Source organism: Coregonus lavaretus (assembly GCF_964263955.1).
Source record: "Coregonus lavaretus genome assembly, contig: HAP1_SCAFFOLD_2539, whole genome shotgun sequence".
Classification (NCBI taxonomy): domain Eukaryota; kingdom Metazoa; phylum Chordata; class Actinopteri; order Salmoniformes; family Salmonidae; genus Coregonus; species Coregonus lavaretus.
The window spans coordinates 45001-60577 of NW_028157049.1; the positions used below are offsets into that span (position 1 = coordinate 45001).

Consider the following 15577-nt stretch of genomic DNA (forward strand, 5'->3'; position numbering starts at 1 on the left):
AGAACAACTCTCTCTCTCTCCTCCCCTGATGCCCTTCTGCCTCTCTGTCTCTATCTCTCTCTCCCTCTCTCTCCTCCCCTGATGCCCTTCTGCCTCTCTATCTCTCTCTCTCTCCCTCTCTCTCCTCCCCTGATGCCCTTCTGCCTCTCTGTCTCTCTCTCTCTCTCCCTCTCTCTCCTCCCCTGATGCCCTTCTGCCTCTCTGTCTCTCTCTCTCTCTCCCTCTCTCTCCTCCCCTGATGCCCTTCTGCCTCTCTGTCTCTCTCTCTCTCTCCCTCTCTCTCCTCCCCTGATGCCCTTCTGCCTCTCTGTCTCTCTCTCTCTCTCCCTCTCTCTCCTCCCCTGATGCCCTTCTGCCTCTCTGTCTCTCTCTCTCTCTCCCTCTCTCTCCTCCCCTGATGCCCTTCTGCCTCTCTATCTCTCTCTCTCTCCCTCTCTCTCCTCCCCTGATGCCCTTCTGCCTCTCTGTCTCTCTCTCTCTCCCTCTCTCTCCTCCCCTGATGCCCTTCTGCCTCTCTATCTCTCTCTCTCTCCCTCTCTCTCCTCCCCTGATGCCCTTCTGCCTCTCTGTCTCTATCTCTCTCTCCCTCTCTCTCCTCCCCTGATGCCCTTCTGCCTCTCTATCTCTCTCTCTCTCCCTCTCTCTCCTCCCCTGATGCCCTTCTGCCTCTCTGTCTCTCTCTCTCTCTCTCCCTCTCTCTCCTCCCCTGATGCCCTTCTGCCTCTCTATCTATCTCTCTCTCCCTCTCTCTCCTCCCCTGATGCCCTTCTGCCTCTCTGTCTATCTCTCTCTCCCTCTCTCTCCTCCCCTGATGCCCTTCTGCCTCTCTGTCTCTCTCTCTCTCTCCCTCTCTCTCCTCCCCTGATGCCCTTCTGCCTCTCTGTCTCTATCTCTCTCTCCCTCTCTCTCCTCCCCTGATGCCCTTCTGCCTCTCTGTCTCTATCTCTCTCTCCCTCTCTCTCCTCCCCTGATGCCCTTCTGCCTCTCTGTCTCTATCTCTCTCTCTTTCTTTCTCTCCCTCTCTCTCCTCCCCTGATGCCCTTCTGCCTCTCTGTCTCTATCTCCCTCTCTTTCTTTCTCTCCCTCTCTCTCCTCCCCTGATGCCCTTCTGCCTCTCTGTCTCTATCTCTCTCTCCCTCTCTCTCCTCCCCTGATGCCCTTCTGCCTCTCTGTCTCTATCTCTCTCTCCCTCTCTCTCCTCCCCTGATGCCCTTCTGCCTCTCTGTCTCTATCTCTCTCTCCCTCTCTCTCCTCCCCTGATGCCCTTCTGCCTCTCTGTCTCTATCTCTCTCTCCCTCTCTCTCCTCCCCTGATGCCCTTCTGCCTCTCTGTCTCTGTCTCTATCTCTCTCTCCCTCTCTTTCTTTCTCTCCCTCTCTCTCCTCCCCTGATACCCTTCTCTCTTTCATCCTGCTAACAGCCACAGTGCTTCCTCGACGCTGCGTGGCTTGTTGGTAAACCTTTAATGCGCTAATACCTTTATCTCTAATACTTCAATACTTTTATGGATGTGACTTTTCATTCGTGTGGTTGTGGCAGAGGTTTATTTTCTTTCCCTTCCTTCTTTGCCAGGCGAGACGTTGACAGCAGCCAAATCCAGTCAGAGAATTACATTTACATCTTAGTCATTTAGCAGACGCTCTTATCCAGAGCGACTTACAGTTAGTGAATACATATATATATATATATATATATATATATATATATTTTTTTTATACTGGCCCCCCGTGGGAAACGAACCCACAACCCTGGCGTTGCAAACGCCATGCTCTATCAACTGAGCTACATCCCTGCCGGCCATTCCCTCCCCTACCCTGGACAACGCTGGGCCAATTGTGCGCCACCCATGAGTCTCCCGGTCGCGGCCGGCTGCGACAGAGCCTGGATTCGAACCAGGATCTCTAGTGGCACAGTTAGCACTGCGATGCAGTGTGAGTGTTAGCAGTGTGTGTGTGTGATTGCTAGCACTACGTGCTAGCAGCTGGTCCAAACCCAAGGCAAATTAAATAGGATTGCTAACAGCTAACAGTGAGGTAAGTGCTGAGCAAAGCAGAGTAAACATTATTATAAACTCTACCCATCTTTCGGTTAATATTCTGCTGGATGGGCAACGTTGGTCCGGAAAAGCTGCAGTGTGTGCAGGCGAGAGAGAGAGGGAGAGAGAGAGAGAGACAGGGACAGAGAGAGAGACATAAAGACAGAGTGAGAGAGAAAGGGACAGAGTGAGAGAGAAAGTGTGACAGAGAGAGAGAGAGAGAGAGAGAGAGAGAGAGAGAGAGAGAGAGAGAGAGAGAGAGAGAGAGAGACAGAGTAAGGGAGAAACAGAGAACAGAGAGAGGAGAATATTCCATTCTTACCTTCATCAGGGTCGATGGCCTGTATGCGTGTGAGCAGGGCCTTGGTAGCTGTGTCTTCATACACACTGGCAGTGTAGTGGGGAGCAGAGAACGCTGGAGGGTTGTCATTCACATCCAACAGCGTTAGGTGGACCTCTGCACGACAGAACCGACCACCTCCGTCTGTCGCCTGGGCAACCAGTCTGTACACAGGGGTCTTCTCCCGGTCCAGGGCCTGGGCTGTCTTTAGTTCGCCTGAACAGAAAAAGAGGAGAGACAGGTTAAGATCACACACACAACAACTTCATTGGCAAATGTTAAATAAAGTAAAGGTAGTGTACCAGTGTCTGGGTCGATGCTGAAGTCTTCAGAGCCGGGTCCATATAGAGAGTACTGGATCCAAGCACTGACCCCTACATCAGCATCGCTGGCCCCAACCCCCACTATCACTCTGTTGACTGGGATATCCTCTGGGACCGAGGCTGTGTACAGAGCCTGCACACACAGCAAGATAGCATCAAACAACACAACACTCATAATTCATAACATTTACACACACAACAAGAATATACTAACAACCATAACGCTCGTAAAGCATTTACCCAGAGACAACAAAAATATAAGCTACTGACATCAAACCCCCACAACGTTCATAATACATAGCATTTACACACACAAGAAAATACTAACATCAAAAAGTTATCCCTCCTCCATACAGCTCCTCCAAACACAACAACACGAACATACTAACATCAAAAAGTCATCCATCCGAACATACAGCTCCTCCATACACAACAACAAGAAAATACTAACATCAAAAAGTTATCCCTCCTCCATACAGCTCCTCCATACACAACAACAAGAAAATACTAACATCAAAAAGTCATCCCTCCGAACATATAGCTCCTCCATACACAACAACAAGAAAATACTAACATCAAAAAGTCATCCCTCCTCCATACAGCTCCTCCATACACAACAAGAGAATACTAACTACATAACACAGTAGCCTGTATATCAACCAGCATCAAACACGCCACAACTCTCCTAATTGAGTACAACAACTCCCTAGACAGACAGAGAAAACTAACAGTAGTAACTAAAAACGTAGTAACAAACATCGTCTGTCAAACAGCATTAGAAATCAACACAGTTCCTTAACATATACAGCAAACACACTGCTCAAAGAGACGCACAACCACAGCTACGTATCACTAGACCTCACACAGCAACACACAGACACAACCACAGCTACGTATCACTAGACCTCACACAGCAACACACAGACACAACCACAGCTACGTATCACTAGACCTCACACAGCAACACACAGACACAACCACAGCTACGTATCATCAGACCTCACACAGCAACACACAGACACGTATCACTAGACCTCACACAGCAACACACAGACACAACCACAGCTACATATCACCAGACCTCACACAGCAACACACAGACACAACCACAGCTACATATCACTAGACCTCACACAGCAACACACAGACACAACCACAGCTACGTATCACCAGACCTCACACAGCAACACACAGACACAACCACAGCTACATATCACCAGACCTCACACAGCAACACACAGACACAACCACAGCTACGTATCACTAGACCTCACACAGCAACACACAGACACAACCACAGCTACGTATCACCAGACCTCACACAGCAACACACAGACACAACCACAGCTACGTATCACTAGACCTCACACAGCAACACACAGACACAACCACAGCTACATATCACTAGACCTCACACAGGAACACACAGCCACAACCACAGCTACGTATCACTAGACCTCACACAGCAACACACAGACACAACCACAGCTACGTATCACTAGACCTCACACAGGAACACACAGACACAACCACAGCTACGTATCATCAGACCTCACACAGGAACACACAGACACAACCACAGCTACGTATCACTAGACCTCACACAGGAACACACAGCCACAACCACAGCTACGTATCACTAGACCTCACACAGGAACACACAGCCACAACCACAGCTACGTATCACCAGACCTCACACAGGAACACACAGCCACAACCACAGCTACGTATCACTAGACCTCACACAGCAACAAACACACACAACCACAGCTACATATCACTAGACCTCACACAGGAACACACAGCCACAACCACAGCTACGTATCACTAGACCTCACACAGCAACACACAGACACAACCACAGCTACGTATCACTAGACCTCACACAGGAACACACAGACACAACCACAGCTACGTATCACTAGACCTCACACAGCAACACACAGACACAACCACAGCTACGTATCACTAGACCTCACACAGCAACACACAGACACAACCACAGCTACGTATCATCAGACCTCACACAGGAACACACAGACACAACCACAGCTACGTATCACTAGACCTCACACAGGAACACACAGCCACAACCACAGCTACGTATCACTAGACCTCACACAGCAACACACAGACACAACCACAGCTACGTATCACTAGACCTCACACAGGAACACACAGACACAACCACAGCTACGTATCACTAGACCTCACACAGGAACACACAGACACAACCACAGCTACGTATCACTAGACCTCACACAGGAACACACAGCCACAACCACAGCTACGTATCACTAGACCTCACACAGCAACACACAGACACAACCACAGCTACGTATCACTAGACCTCACACAGGAACACACAGACACAACCACAGCTACGTATCACTAGACCTCACACAGGAACACACAGACACAACCACAGCTACGTATCACTAGACCTCACACAGGAACACACAGCCACAACCACAGCTACGTATCACCAGACCTCACACAGGAACACACAGCCACAACCACAGCTACGTATCACTAGACCTCACACAGCAACAAACACACACAACCACAGCTACATATCACTAGACCTCACACAGGAACACACAGCCACAACCACAGCTACGTATCACTAGACCTCACACAGCAACACACAGACACAACCACAGCTACGTATCACTAGACCTCACACAGGAACACACAGACACAACCACAGCTACGTATCATCAGACCTCACACAGGAACACACAGACACAACCACAGCTACGTATCACTAGACCTCACACAGGAACACACAGCCACAACCACAGCTACGTATCACTAGACCTCACACAGCAACACACAGACACAACCACAGCTACGTATCACTAGACCTCACACAGGAACACACAGCCACAACCACAGCTACGTATCACTAGACCTCACACAGGAACACACAGACACAACCACAGCTACGTATCACTAGACCTCACACAGCAACACACAGACACAACCACAGCTACGTATCACATGGGACAGCTTACAATAAACAGTGAACACATATGATAATCAATGCCAATGTTTTACTATATTGTAGGAAACTATGTCATTCATAAAACAGATTAGAATAATGACCAATAAACATAAACATATAAAATGCAATAGTGTACTGAGGGAACAGTCCGTAAATAAAGAGTGTGACTGACCTGGTCACAGACAGGGCTGTTGTCGTTGGTGTCAGTAACAGAAACCTCCACGGTTGCCTTGGTGACGAACAGGCCGTCGCTAGCGGTAATGTTGAGGAGGTATAGTTCCTGTTCCTCACGGTCCAGTGGGCGCTTCACGTACATCTTCCACTCACCCTGCACCTGCCCCAGGGCAAACACCCCTCGAGGGTTCCCACCTGAGGAGAGAGAGGGAGGGAGGGAGAGAGTTTATATACACACACAAACAAGAGAAACACAAACACACTCACAGTCTCACGGTCTAACAAACAAACACACACACTTCAAATAGCAAGAACCCTCTCAAACTACTGAGGAGAAGGCTGCAGTCTGAGGGCCAGCCTTAAACATACACACACGGGCACACGCATGCACACACACACACACGCTCCAGATTTATTGGCCAGTGCTTTAGTGACCTCTATTAGTCCTCTCAGTGCTCTATCTGACACTGAGAGCTCCTCTCAGTGCTCTATCTGACACTGAGAGCTGATTAGAATAAATTATTACAATCTGCCACAAAACTTTTTATTTGGACGTTGTGCTGAAATTAACAGTGGAGCAATCAGTGACGGTCAAGCACATAACGACTGTGGTAATTCACCACATGTAACAGGAACAGGCTCAGCTCAGCAGTACAGGTAGTGACGTCTCCCTACCAAATCCACATTAGACTGGGTCAGCGACAGCCTCTCATACACCTTAGTAACTCTACACTCACACCTGCCCCTCAGAGAGGGAGAGGAAGGATGGAGAGAGAGAGATGGGGAAAGATAGAGCGAAAGAAAGCGAGGAAACGGAAGAGGACGAGAGAGAAAACATATATGTAACAAAAGGGAGAGAGAGAAGAGAGGGAGAAGAGAGAAAGGGAGATGAGGAGATGGAGCGAGAGAGACAGACAGACAGACAGACAGACATACAACCTACAGCTGAAACACTGTGGTAGAACTGTACTGAGTTATTATGTGGAGATATTTTGAGTTTGTCTAACATTGACTGTTCCCTGCCTGGACTAGACACAACGCTCTTTGCGGCAGAGTGGGCCTTTTCTTGGAGAGCAGCTTCTCCTAGACTAGAGAGTGAGTGGGAGGCTGCAGTCTCAGTGTGAGGACCAGCCATGCAGACTCAGTAATATACTACAGATGTAGGATCTTAATTTGAGCCACTTCGCTACAGCAGGAAAATAATCCTGCAGCAACAGGAAATGTGAATTATTATGTGGATTATAATTACTGGCATTTTATTGTAAGGGTTGCTAAATTTTTCATGGAAATTATAAACTTTAGAAGCCTTTTTAAACCTTGAATACACTACAACTTTTCTCAGCAACAAAAGAGTGATCAAATTAAGATCCTACATCTGTAGCTGTTCCAGTCAGTCTCTGTATCACAGCCTCTACTCTGGGAGTCATCTCATCACCACTTCAATACGAACACTTCATCAGCCTGCTTCTGTCCTCACCACTTTACCAAGATAATTACATGTGCAACAAGAGGGGAAAGAAAACTCTAGACCACCTTTACTCCACACACAGAGACGCATACAAAGCTCTCCCTCGCCCCCAATTTGGCAAATCTGACCATAATTATATCCTCCTGATTCCTGCTTACTGCTTATTCCTTGGTGTCCACATCACCAACAAACTATCATGGTCCAGTATGATTTTTTAAATTATTTGTTTTATGTATGCACTCACTAAACTGTAAGTCGCTCTGGATAAGAGCGTCTGCTAAATGACTAAAATGTAAAATGTCCAAAAACACCAAGACAGTCGTGAAGAGGGCACGACAATGCCTATTCCCCCTCAGGAGACGGAAAAGATTTGGCATGGGTCCTCAGATTCTCAAACAGTTATACAGCTGCACCATCGAGAGCATCCTGACTGGTTGCATCACCACCTGGTACGGCAACTGCTCGGCCTCCGACCGCAAGGCGCTGCTCGGCCTCCCCCCCTCACTGTTTATTATCTATTATCTATGCATAGTGACTTTACCCCTACCTACATGTGCAGTGAGGGAAAAAAGCATTTGATCCAATGCTGATTTTGTAGGTTTGCCGACTGACAAAGAAATGATCAGTCTATAATTTTAATGGTAGGTTTATTTGAACAGTGAGAGACAGAATAACAACAACAAAATCCAGAAAAACGCATGTCAAAAATTTTATACATTGATTTGCATTTTAATTAGGGAAATAAGTATTTGACCCCCTCTCAATCAGAAATTTTTCTGGCTCCCAGGTGTCTTTTATACAGGTAACGAGCTGAGATTAGAGCACACTCTTAAAGGGAGTGCTCCTAATCTCAGTTTGTTACCTGTATAAAAGACACCTGTCCACAGAAGCAATCAATCAATCAGATTCCAAACTCTCCACCATGGCCAAGACCAAAGAGCTCTCCAAGGATGTCAGGGACAAGATTGTAGACCTACAATAGGCTGGAATGGACTACAAGACCATCGACAAGCAGCTTGGTGAGAAGGTGACAACAGTTGGTGCGATTATTCGCAAATGGAAGAAACACAAAAGGACTGTCAATCTCCCTTGGCCTGGGGCTCCATGCAAGATCTTACCTCGTGGAGTTGCAATGATCATGAGAACGGTGAGGAATCAGCACAGAACTACACAGGAGGATCTTGTCAATGATCTCAAGGCAGCTGGGACCATAGTCACCAAGAAAACAATTGGTAACGCACTACGCCATGAAGGACTGAAATCCTGCAGCGCCCGCAAGGTCCCCCTGCTCAAGAAAGCAAATATACATGCCCGTCTGAAGTTTGCCAATGAACATCTGAATGATTCAGAGAACTGTGTGAAAGTGTTGTGGTCAGATGAGACCAAAATGGAGCTCTTTGGCATCAACTCAACTCGCCGTGTTTGGAGGAGGAGGAATGCTGCCTATGACCCCAAGAACACCATCCCCACCGTCAAACATGGAGGTGGAAATAGTATGTTTTGGGGGTGTTTTTCTGCTAAGGGGACAGGACAACTTCACCGCATCAAAGGGACGATGAACGGGGCCATGTACCGTCAAATCTTGGGTGAGAACCTCCTTCCCTCAGCCAGGGCATTGAAAATGGGTCGTGGATGGGTATTCCAGCATGACAATGACCCAAAACACATGGCCAAGGCAACAAAGGAGTGGCTCAAGAAGAAGCACATTAAGGTCCTGGAGTGGCCTAGCCAGTCTCCAGACCTTAATCCCATAGAAAATCTGTGGAGAGAGCTAAATGTTCGAGTTGCCAAACTTCAGCCTCAAACCCTTAATGACTTGGAGAAGATCTGCAAAGAGGAGTGGGACAAAATCCCTCCTGAGATGTGTGCAAACCTGGTGGCCAACTACAAGAAACGTCTGACCTCTGTGATTGCCAACAAGGGTTTTGCCACCAAGTACTAAGTCATGTTTTGCAGAGGGGTCAAATACATATTTCCCTCATTAAAATGCAAATCAATTTATAACATTTTTGACATGCGTTTTTCTGGATTTTTTTGTTGTTATTCTGTCTCTCACTGTTCAAATAAACCTACCATTTAAAATTATAGACTGATCATTTCTTTGTCAGTGGGCAAACGTACAAAATCAGCAGGGGATCAAATACTTTTTTTTCCCTCACTGTATATATTACCTCAATTACCTCGACTAACCTGTACCCCCGCACATTGACTCGGTACCGGTACCCCCTGTATATAGCCTCGTTATTGTTATTTTACTGTTGCTCTTTTATTTTTCACTTTACTTTAATTAGTAAATATTTTTTCTTAACTGTTATTTATCTTAAAACTGCATTGTTGGTTAAGGCTTGTAAGTAAGCATTTCACGGTAAAGTCTACACCTGTTGTATTCGGCGCATGTGACAAATGCATTTTGATTTGATTTGATCAGCCTCCTTCTGTCCTCACCACTTCATCAGCCTCCTTCTGTCCTCACCCCATTCATTAATGACTGACTGACAGAGGGACTGGAAAGGGTATGCTTATATAGGCTAGACATATGGAGGCAGGCAGGCAGGCAGGCAGGCAGGCAGGCAGGCAGGCAGGCATGCAGGCAGGCAGGCAGGTAGACAGGCAGACAGGCATGCAGGCATGCAGGCAGGCAGGCAGGCAGGCAGACAGGCAGGCAGACAGGCAGACAGGCAGGCAGGCAGGCAGGCAGGCAGGCAGGCAGGCAGGCAGGCAGGCATGCAGGCAGGCAGGCAGGCAGGCAGGTAGACAGGCAGACAGGCATGCAGGCATGCAGGCAGGCAGGCAGGCAGACAGGCAGGCAGGCAGGCAGGCAGGCAGGCAGGCAGGCAGGCAGGCAGGCAGACAGGCAGGCAGGCAGGCAGGCAGGCAGATAGGCATGCAGGCAGGCAGGCAGGCAGACAGGCAGACATGCATGCATGCAGGCAGACACGCAGACAGGCAGGCAGACAGGCAGGCAGACACGCAGACAGGCAGACAGGCATGCAGGCATGCAGGCATGCAGGCAGGCAGGCAGGCAGACAGGCAGGCAGGCAGGCAGGCAGGCAGGCAGGCAGGCAGGCAGGCAGGCAGGCAGACAGGCAGGCAGGCAGGCAGGCAGGCAGATAGGCAGGCAGGCAGGCAGGCATGCAGGTAGACAGTCAGGCAGATAGGCATGCAGGCAGGCAGACACGCAGACAGACAGGCAGACAGGCAGGCAGACACGCAGACAGGCAGACAGGCATGCAGGCATGCAGGCAGGCAGGCAGGCAGACAGGCAGGCAGGCAGGCAGGCAGGCAGATAGGCAGGCAGGCAGGCAGGCATGCAGGTAGACAGTCAGGCAGATAGGCATGCAGGCAGGCAGACAGGCAGGCAGAAAGGCAGACAGGCATGCAGACAGACAAAGGCAGACAGACAGACAGGCAGGCAGGCAGGCAGACACACATGTTGAGAGAAAGTAGGAAATTAGAAAAAGGAGGGGGAAACAAAATAATGACAGAGAAGTGAAGTGCTAGAAGTCCTCTGTCTGAAGTGCTTTCCAGCAGACACTTTTATCCAGAGTGACATATAATAAGTGCATTCGATTAAGAAAGTGTCCACTGAGTGTAGACTAGGGACCTGACGTCTGAGCCACCCCAACTCACTGGCCAATACCCCCTGACAACATACCACAACACAGCCCAAAGACCTCCGTCAGAGACAGACATTCTCTCTGTCTGAAACATAAAACAAAGGGAGCAGCAGGACAAACATTGTCTCCTATTATAACAACATCCTAATACATTTTTCCTCTCCACTCCCCTCCTATTATAACAACATCCTAATAGTTATTTCCTCTCCACTTCCCTCCTATTATAACAACATCCTAATAGTTATTTCCTCTCCACTTCCCTCCTATTATAACAACATCGTAATCGTTTTTTTCCTCTCCACTCCCCTCCTATTATAACAACATCCTAATAGTTATTTCCTCTCCACTCCCCTCCTATTATAACAACATCCTAATAGTTATTTCCTCTCCACTCCCCTCCTATTATAACAACATCCTAATAGTTATTTCCTCTCCACTCCCCTCCTATTATAATAACATCCTAATAGTTATTTCCTCTCCACTCCCCTCCTATTATAACAACATCCTAATAGTTATTTCCTCTCCACTCCCCTACTATTATAACAACATCCTAATAGTTATTTCCTCTCCACTCCCCTCCTATTATAACAACATCCTAATAGTTATTTCCTCTCCACTCCCCTCCTATTATAACAACATCCTAATAGTTATTTCCTCTCCACTCCCCTCCTATTATAACAACATCCTAATAGTTATTTCCTCTCCACTCCCCTCCTATTATAACAACATCCTAATAGTTATTTCCTCTCCACTCTCCTATTATAACAACATCCTAATAGTTATTTCCTCTCCTCTCCCCTCCTATTATAACAACAGCCTAATAGTTATTTCCTCTCCACTCCCCTCCTATTAAAACAACATCCTAATAGTTATTTCCTCTCCACTCCCCTCCTATTATAACAACATCCTAATAGTTATTTCCTCTCCACTCCCCTCCTATTATAACAACATCCTAATAGTTATTTCCTCTCCACTCTCCTATTATAACAACATCCTAATAGTTATTTCCTCTCCACTCCCCTCCTATTATAACAACATCCTAATAGTTATTTCCTCTCCACTCTCCTATTATAACAACATCCTAATAGTTATTTCCTCTCCACTCCCCTCCTATTATAACAACATCCTAATAGTTATTTCCTCTCCACTCCCCTCCTATTATAACAACATCCTAATAGTTATTTCCTCTCCACTCCCCTCCTATTATAACAACATCCTAATAGTTATTTCCTCTCCACTCCCCTCCTATTATAACAACATCCTAATAGTTTTTTCCTCTCCACTCCCCTCCTATTATAACAACATCCTAATAGTTATTTCCTCTCCACTCTTCTATTATAATAACATCCTAATAGTTTTTTCCTCTCCACTCCCCTCCTATTATAACAACATCCTAATAGTTATTTCCTCTCCACTCTTCTATTATAATAACATCCTAATAGTTTTTTCCTCTCCACTCCCCTCCTATTATAACAACATCCTAATAGTTATTTCCTCTCCACTCTTCTATTATAATAACATCCTAATTGTTTTTTCCTCTCCACTCCCCTCAATATGGTCTGATGATAGCTCTAAACACCCAGCTTCCCGATTCATCTCAACATCGCTAAACTCTGTGTAATTAAAATCAGCCGGTGGCTAAATGCATGATCTTGATCTATCGATGCGACTTGGGTGGGGACGATGGACGCAAACAGAGTTGATATAAAAAGATTTCCATCATTGTAAATGGATCAGACACACAAAGACATTTCTTGTAAGCCTGCCCAACCACATCACAAACACTCAATTACATTTTTGTCATTTAGCAGACGCTCTTATCCAGAGCGACTTACAGTTAGTGAGTGCATACATTTTTTTTTTCTCATACTGGTCCTCCGTGGGAAACGAACCCACAACCCTGACGTTGCAAACACCATGCTCTACCAACTGAGCTACACGGGACTCAATCATTACATTTCCATTTTCCAGTTTGTTTACATTTGATTAAACTTTCATGTTACCTCATCAAGGATGGTGTGGCGGAAACTAAGATGCAGATGTCTAGATGAGGCTTTGGGAGCCGCTGGGAGTCAACGCCTGTGGATATATCATATCGCATCCCCTGGCTTCCGTCAAAGTGTTAAAATCCTCCCAAAATTTGGCAGATAGAATGCCATCAGGTAGCCAAGACAACACCCAACAATATTAGACTATAATACAGCAGTAATGAAATAGTCTGTAAAATATCTGGCTCGGCTAAATCAAATCAAATGACGTTGTTTTTCACCTTGTGGTGTTGGTACCTCTTCCATACAGGTATTCCCTTTGTGGGAGTATAAAAACATACAGTACCAGTCAAAGGTTTGGACACACCTACTCATTGAAGGTTTTCTTTTTTTTTTTTTTTTTTTTTTTACATTGTAGAATAAAAGTGAAGACATCAAAACTATGAAATAACACATATGGAATCATGTAGTAACCAGAAAAGTGTTAAACAAATCAAAATATATTTTATATTTGAGATTCTTCAAATAGCCACCCTTTGCCTTGATGACAGCTTTGCAACCTCTTGGCATTCTCTCAACCAGTCATGAGGTAGTCATCTGGAATGCATTTCAATTAACAGGTGTTCCTTCTTAAAAGTTAATTTGTGGAATTTCTTTCCTTCTTAATGCATTTGAGCCAATCAGTTGTGTTGTGACAGGTCCCCTGTAGCTCAGTTGGTAGAGCATGGCGCTTGCAACACCAGGTTTATGGGTTCGTTTCCCACGGGGGGCCAGTATGAAAATGTATGCACTCACTGACTGTAAGTCGCTCTGGATAAGAGCATCTGTTAATGACAAGAATGTCAAATGTATACAGAAGATATCCCTATTTGGTAAAAGACAAAGTCCATATTATGGCAAGAACAGCTCAAATAAGCAAAGAGAAATATCAGTCATCATTACTTTAAGACATGAAGGTCAGTCAATATGTAACATTTCAAGAACTTTGAAAGGTTATTCAAGTGCAGTCGCAAAAACCATCAAGCGCTATGATGAAACTGGCTCTCATGAGGACCGCCACAGGAATGGAAGACCCAGAGTTACCTCTGCTGCAGAGGATAAGTTCATTAGAGTTACCAGCCTCAGAAATTGCAGCCCAAATAAATGCTTCATAGAGTTCAAGTAACAGACACATCTCAACATCAACTGTTCAGAGGAGACTGTGTGAATCAGGCCTTCATGGTGGAATTGCTGCAAAGAAACCATTACTAAAGGACACCAATAAGAAGAAGAAACTTGCTTGGGCCAAGAAACACGAGCAATGGACATTAGACAGGTGAAAATGTGTCCTTTGGTCTGGAGTCCAAATTGGAGATTTTTGGTTCCAACCGCCGTGGCTTTGTGAGACGCGGCGTGGGTGAACGGATGATCTCCGCATGTGTAGTTCCCACCGTAAAGCATGGAGGAGGAGGTGCTATGGTGTGGGGGTGCTTTGCTGGTGACACTGTCTGTGATTTGTTTAGAATTCAAGGCACACTTAACCAGCATGGCTACCACAGCATTCTGCAGCGATACGCCATCCCATCTGGTTTGGGCTTAGTGGGACTATCATTTGTTTTTCAACAGGACAATGACCCATCACACCTCCAGGCTGTGTAAGGGCTAATTTACCAAGAGGGAGAGTGATGGAGTGCTGCATCAGATGACCTGGCCTCCACAATGCCCCGACCTCAACCCAATTGAGATGGTTTGGGATGAGTCGGACGGCAGAGTGAAGGAAAATTAGCCAACAACTGCTCAGCATATGTGGGAACTCCTTCAAGACTGTTGGAAAAGCATTCCAGGTGAAGCTGGTCACTATTATTCTACAATGTAAAAAATAGTAAAAATAAAGAAAAACCTTGAATGAGTAGGTGTGTCCAAACCTTTGATTGGTACTGTATATCCCTGGCTTTTGTGATAGAAAAATCTACATGTAACATGTTTACCTGTTTCGTTTAATATTAATAGATAACAATTATATACTGTTCTACTAATGCTAGGTTTTTGTAACGGGATGGTTTCTACTCCAGCTCCCTGCAGCTAGTCTAGGCATGTGGTCAAGGACATGGGTTTCGAGATAGGGGTATCTGGAGCCGACAATTGATTTATGAATGGCTAGGTGACAAAATCAATAGCCACATTCCATTCTATGATTAGTTGTGTGTGAAAGGGAGATGTCTCCGGTCTGACTGAACCTGCATTTTCATAGACTGAATTGGTGTTTGTGTAATGTAAGGTACCAGGGAGAGATGGCTCGGGTATGGATAATGTTGATAAGAACCTTGTCTTGGGGCCAAACCCTGGTTTCCATACAATGAGAACAGTCTTCACCGCAGATACTGTCTGCTGTGAATTATTCATTTATTTCATACAAATCCTAACCTTTTGACTCATTCCACACATCTGCTGTTTGTCACGTAGACTGAGAGGGTGTATCTTTGCTATAAAAGGTATTTGTATTGTCTGTATGTCAGAGCTCTCGGCCCAACACTCAAGAGTGTTGGGTCGACCAGCCTCATTATTGCAGAGCACTCACTCCATTCACGGTTGTGGGTGGTGTGACCTGCTGCCCTATTAATACGTTTTGAATAAAGCAATATCCTGA

At 46.1% G+C, this 15577-nt stretch overlaps 1 protein-coding gene across 1 annotated transcript in view; it reads right to left on the reverse strand.

The window, feature by feature from the left end:
• The window catches only part of LOC311125858 (protocadherin Fat 3-like), a gene marked incomplete at both ends in the record, with an annotated part of 55469 nt that overhangs the window by 24614 nt on the left and 15278 nt on the right, over positions 1–15577 (reverse strand). Inside the window, 3 exons of the mRNA XM_084199890.1 lie at positions 2357–2590; positions 2677–2830; positions 5877–6073. Of these exons, the coding sequence (XP_084056016.1) occupies positions 2357–2590; positions 2677–2830; positions 5877–6073 (585 nt within the window). The remainder of the gene's footprint in view (positions 1–2356; positions 2591–2676; positions 2831–5876; positions 6074–15577) is intronic.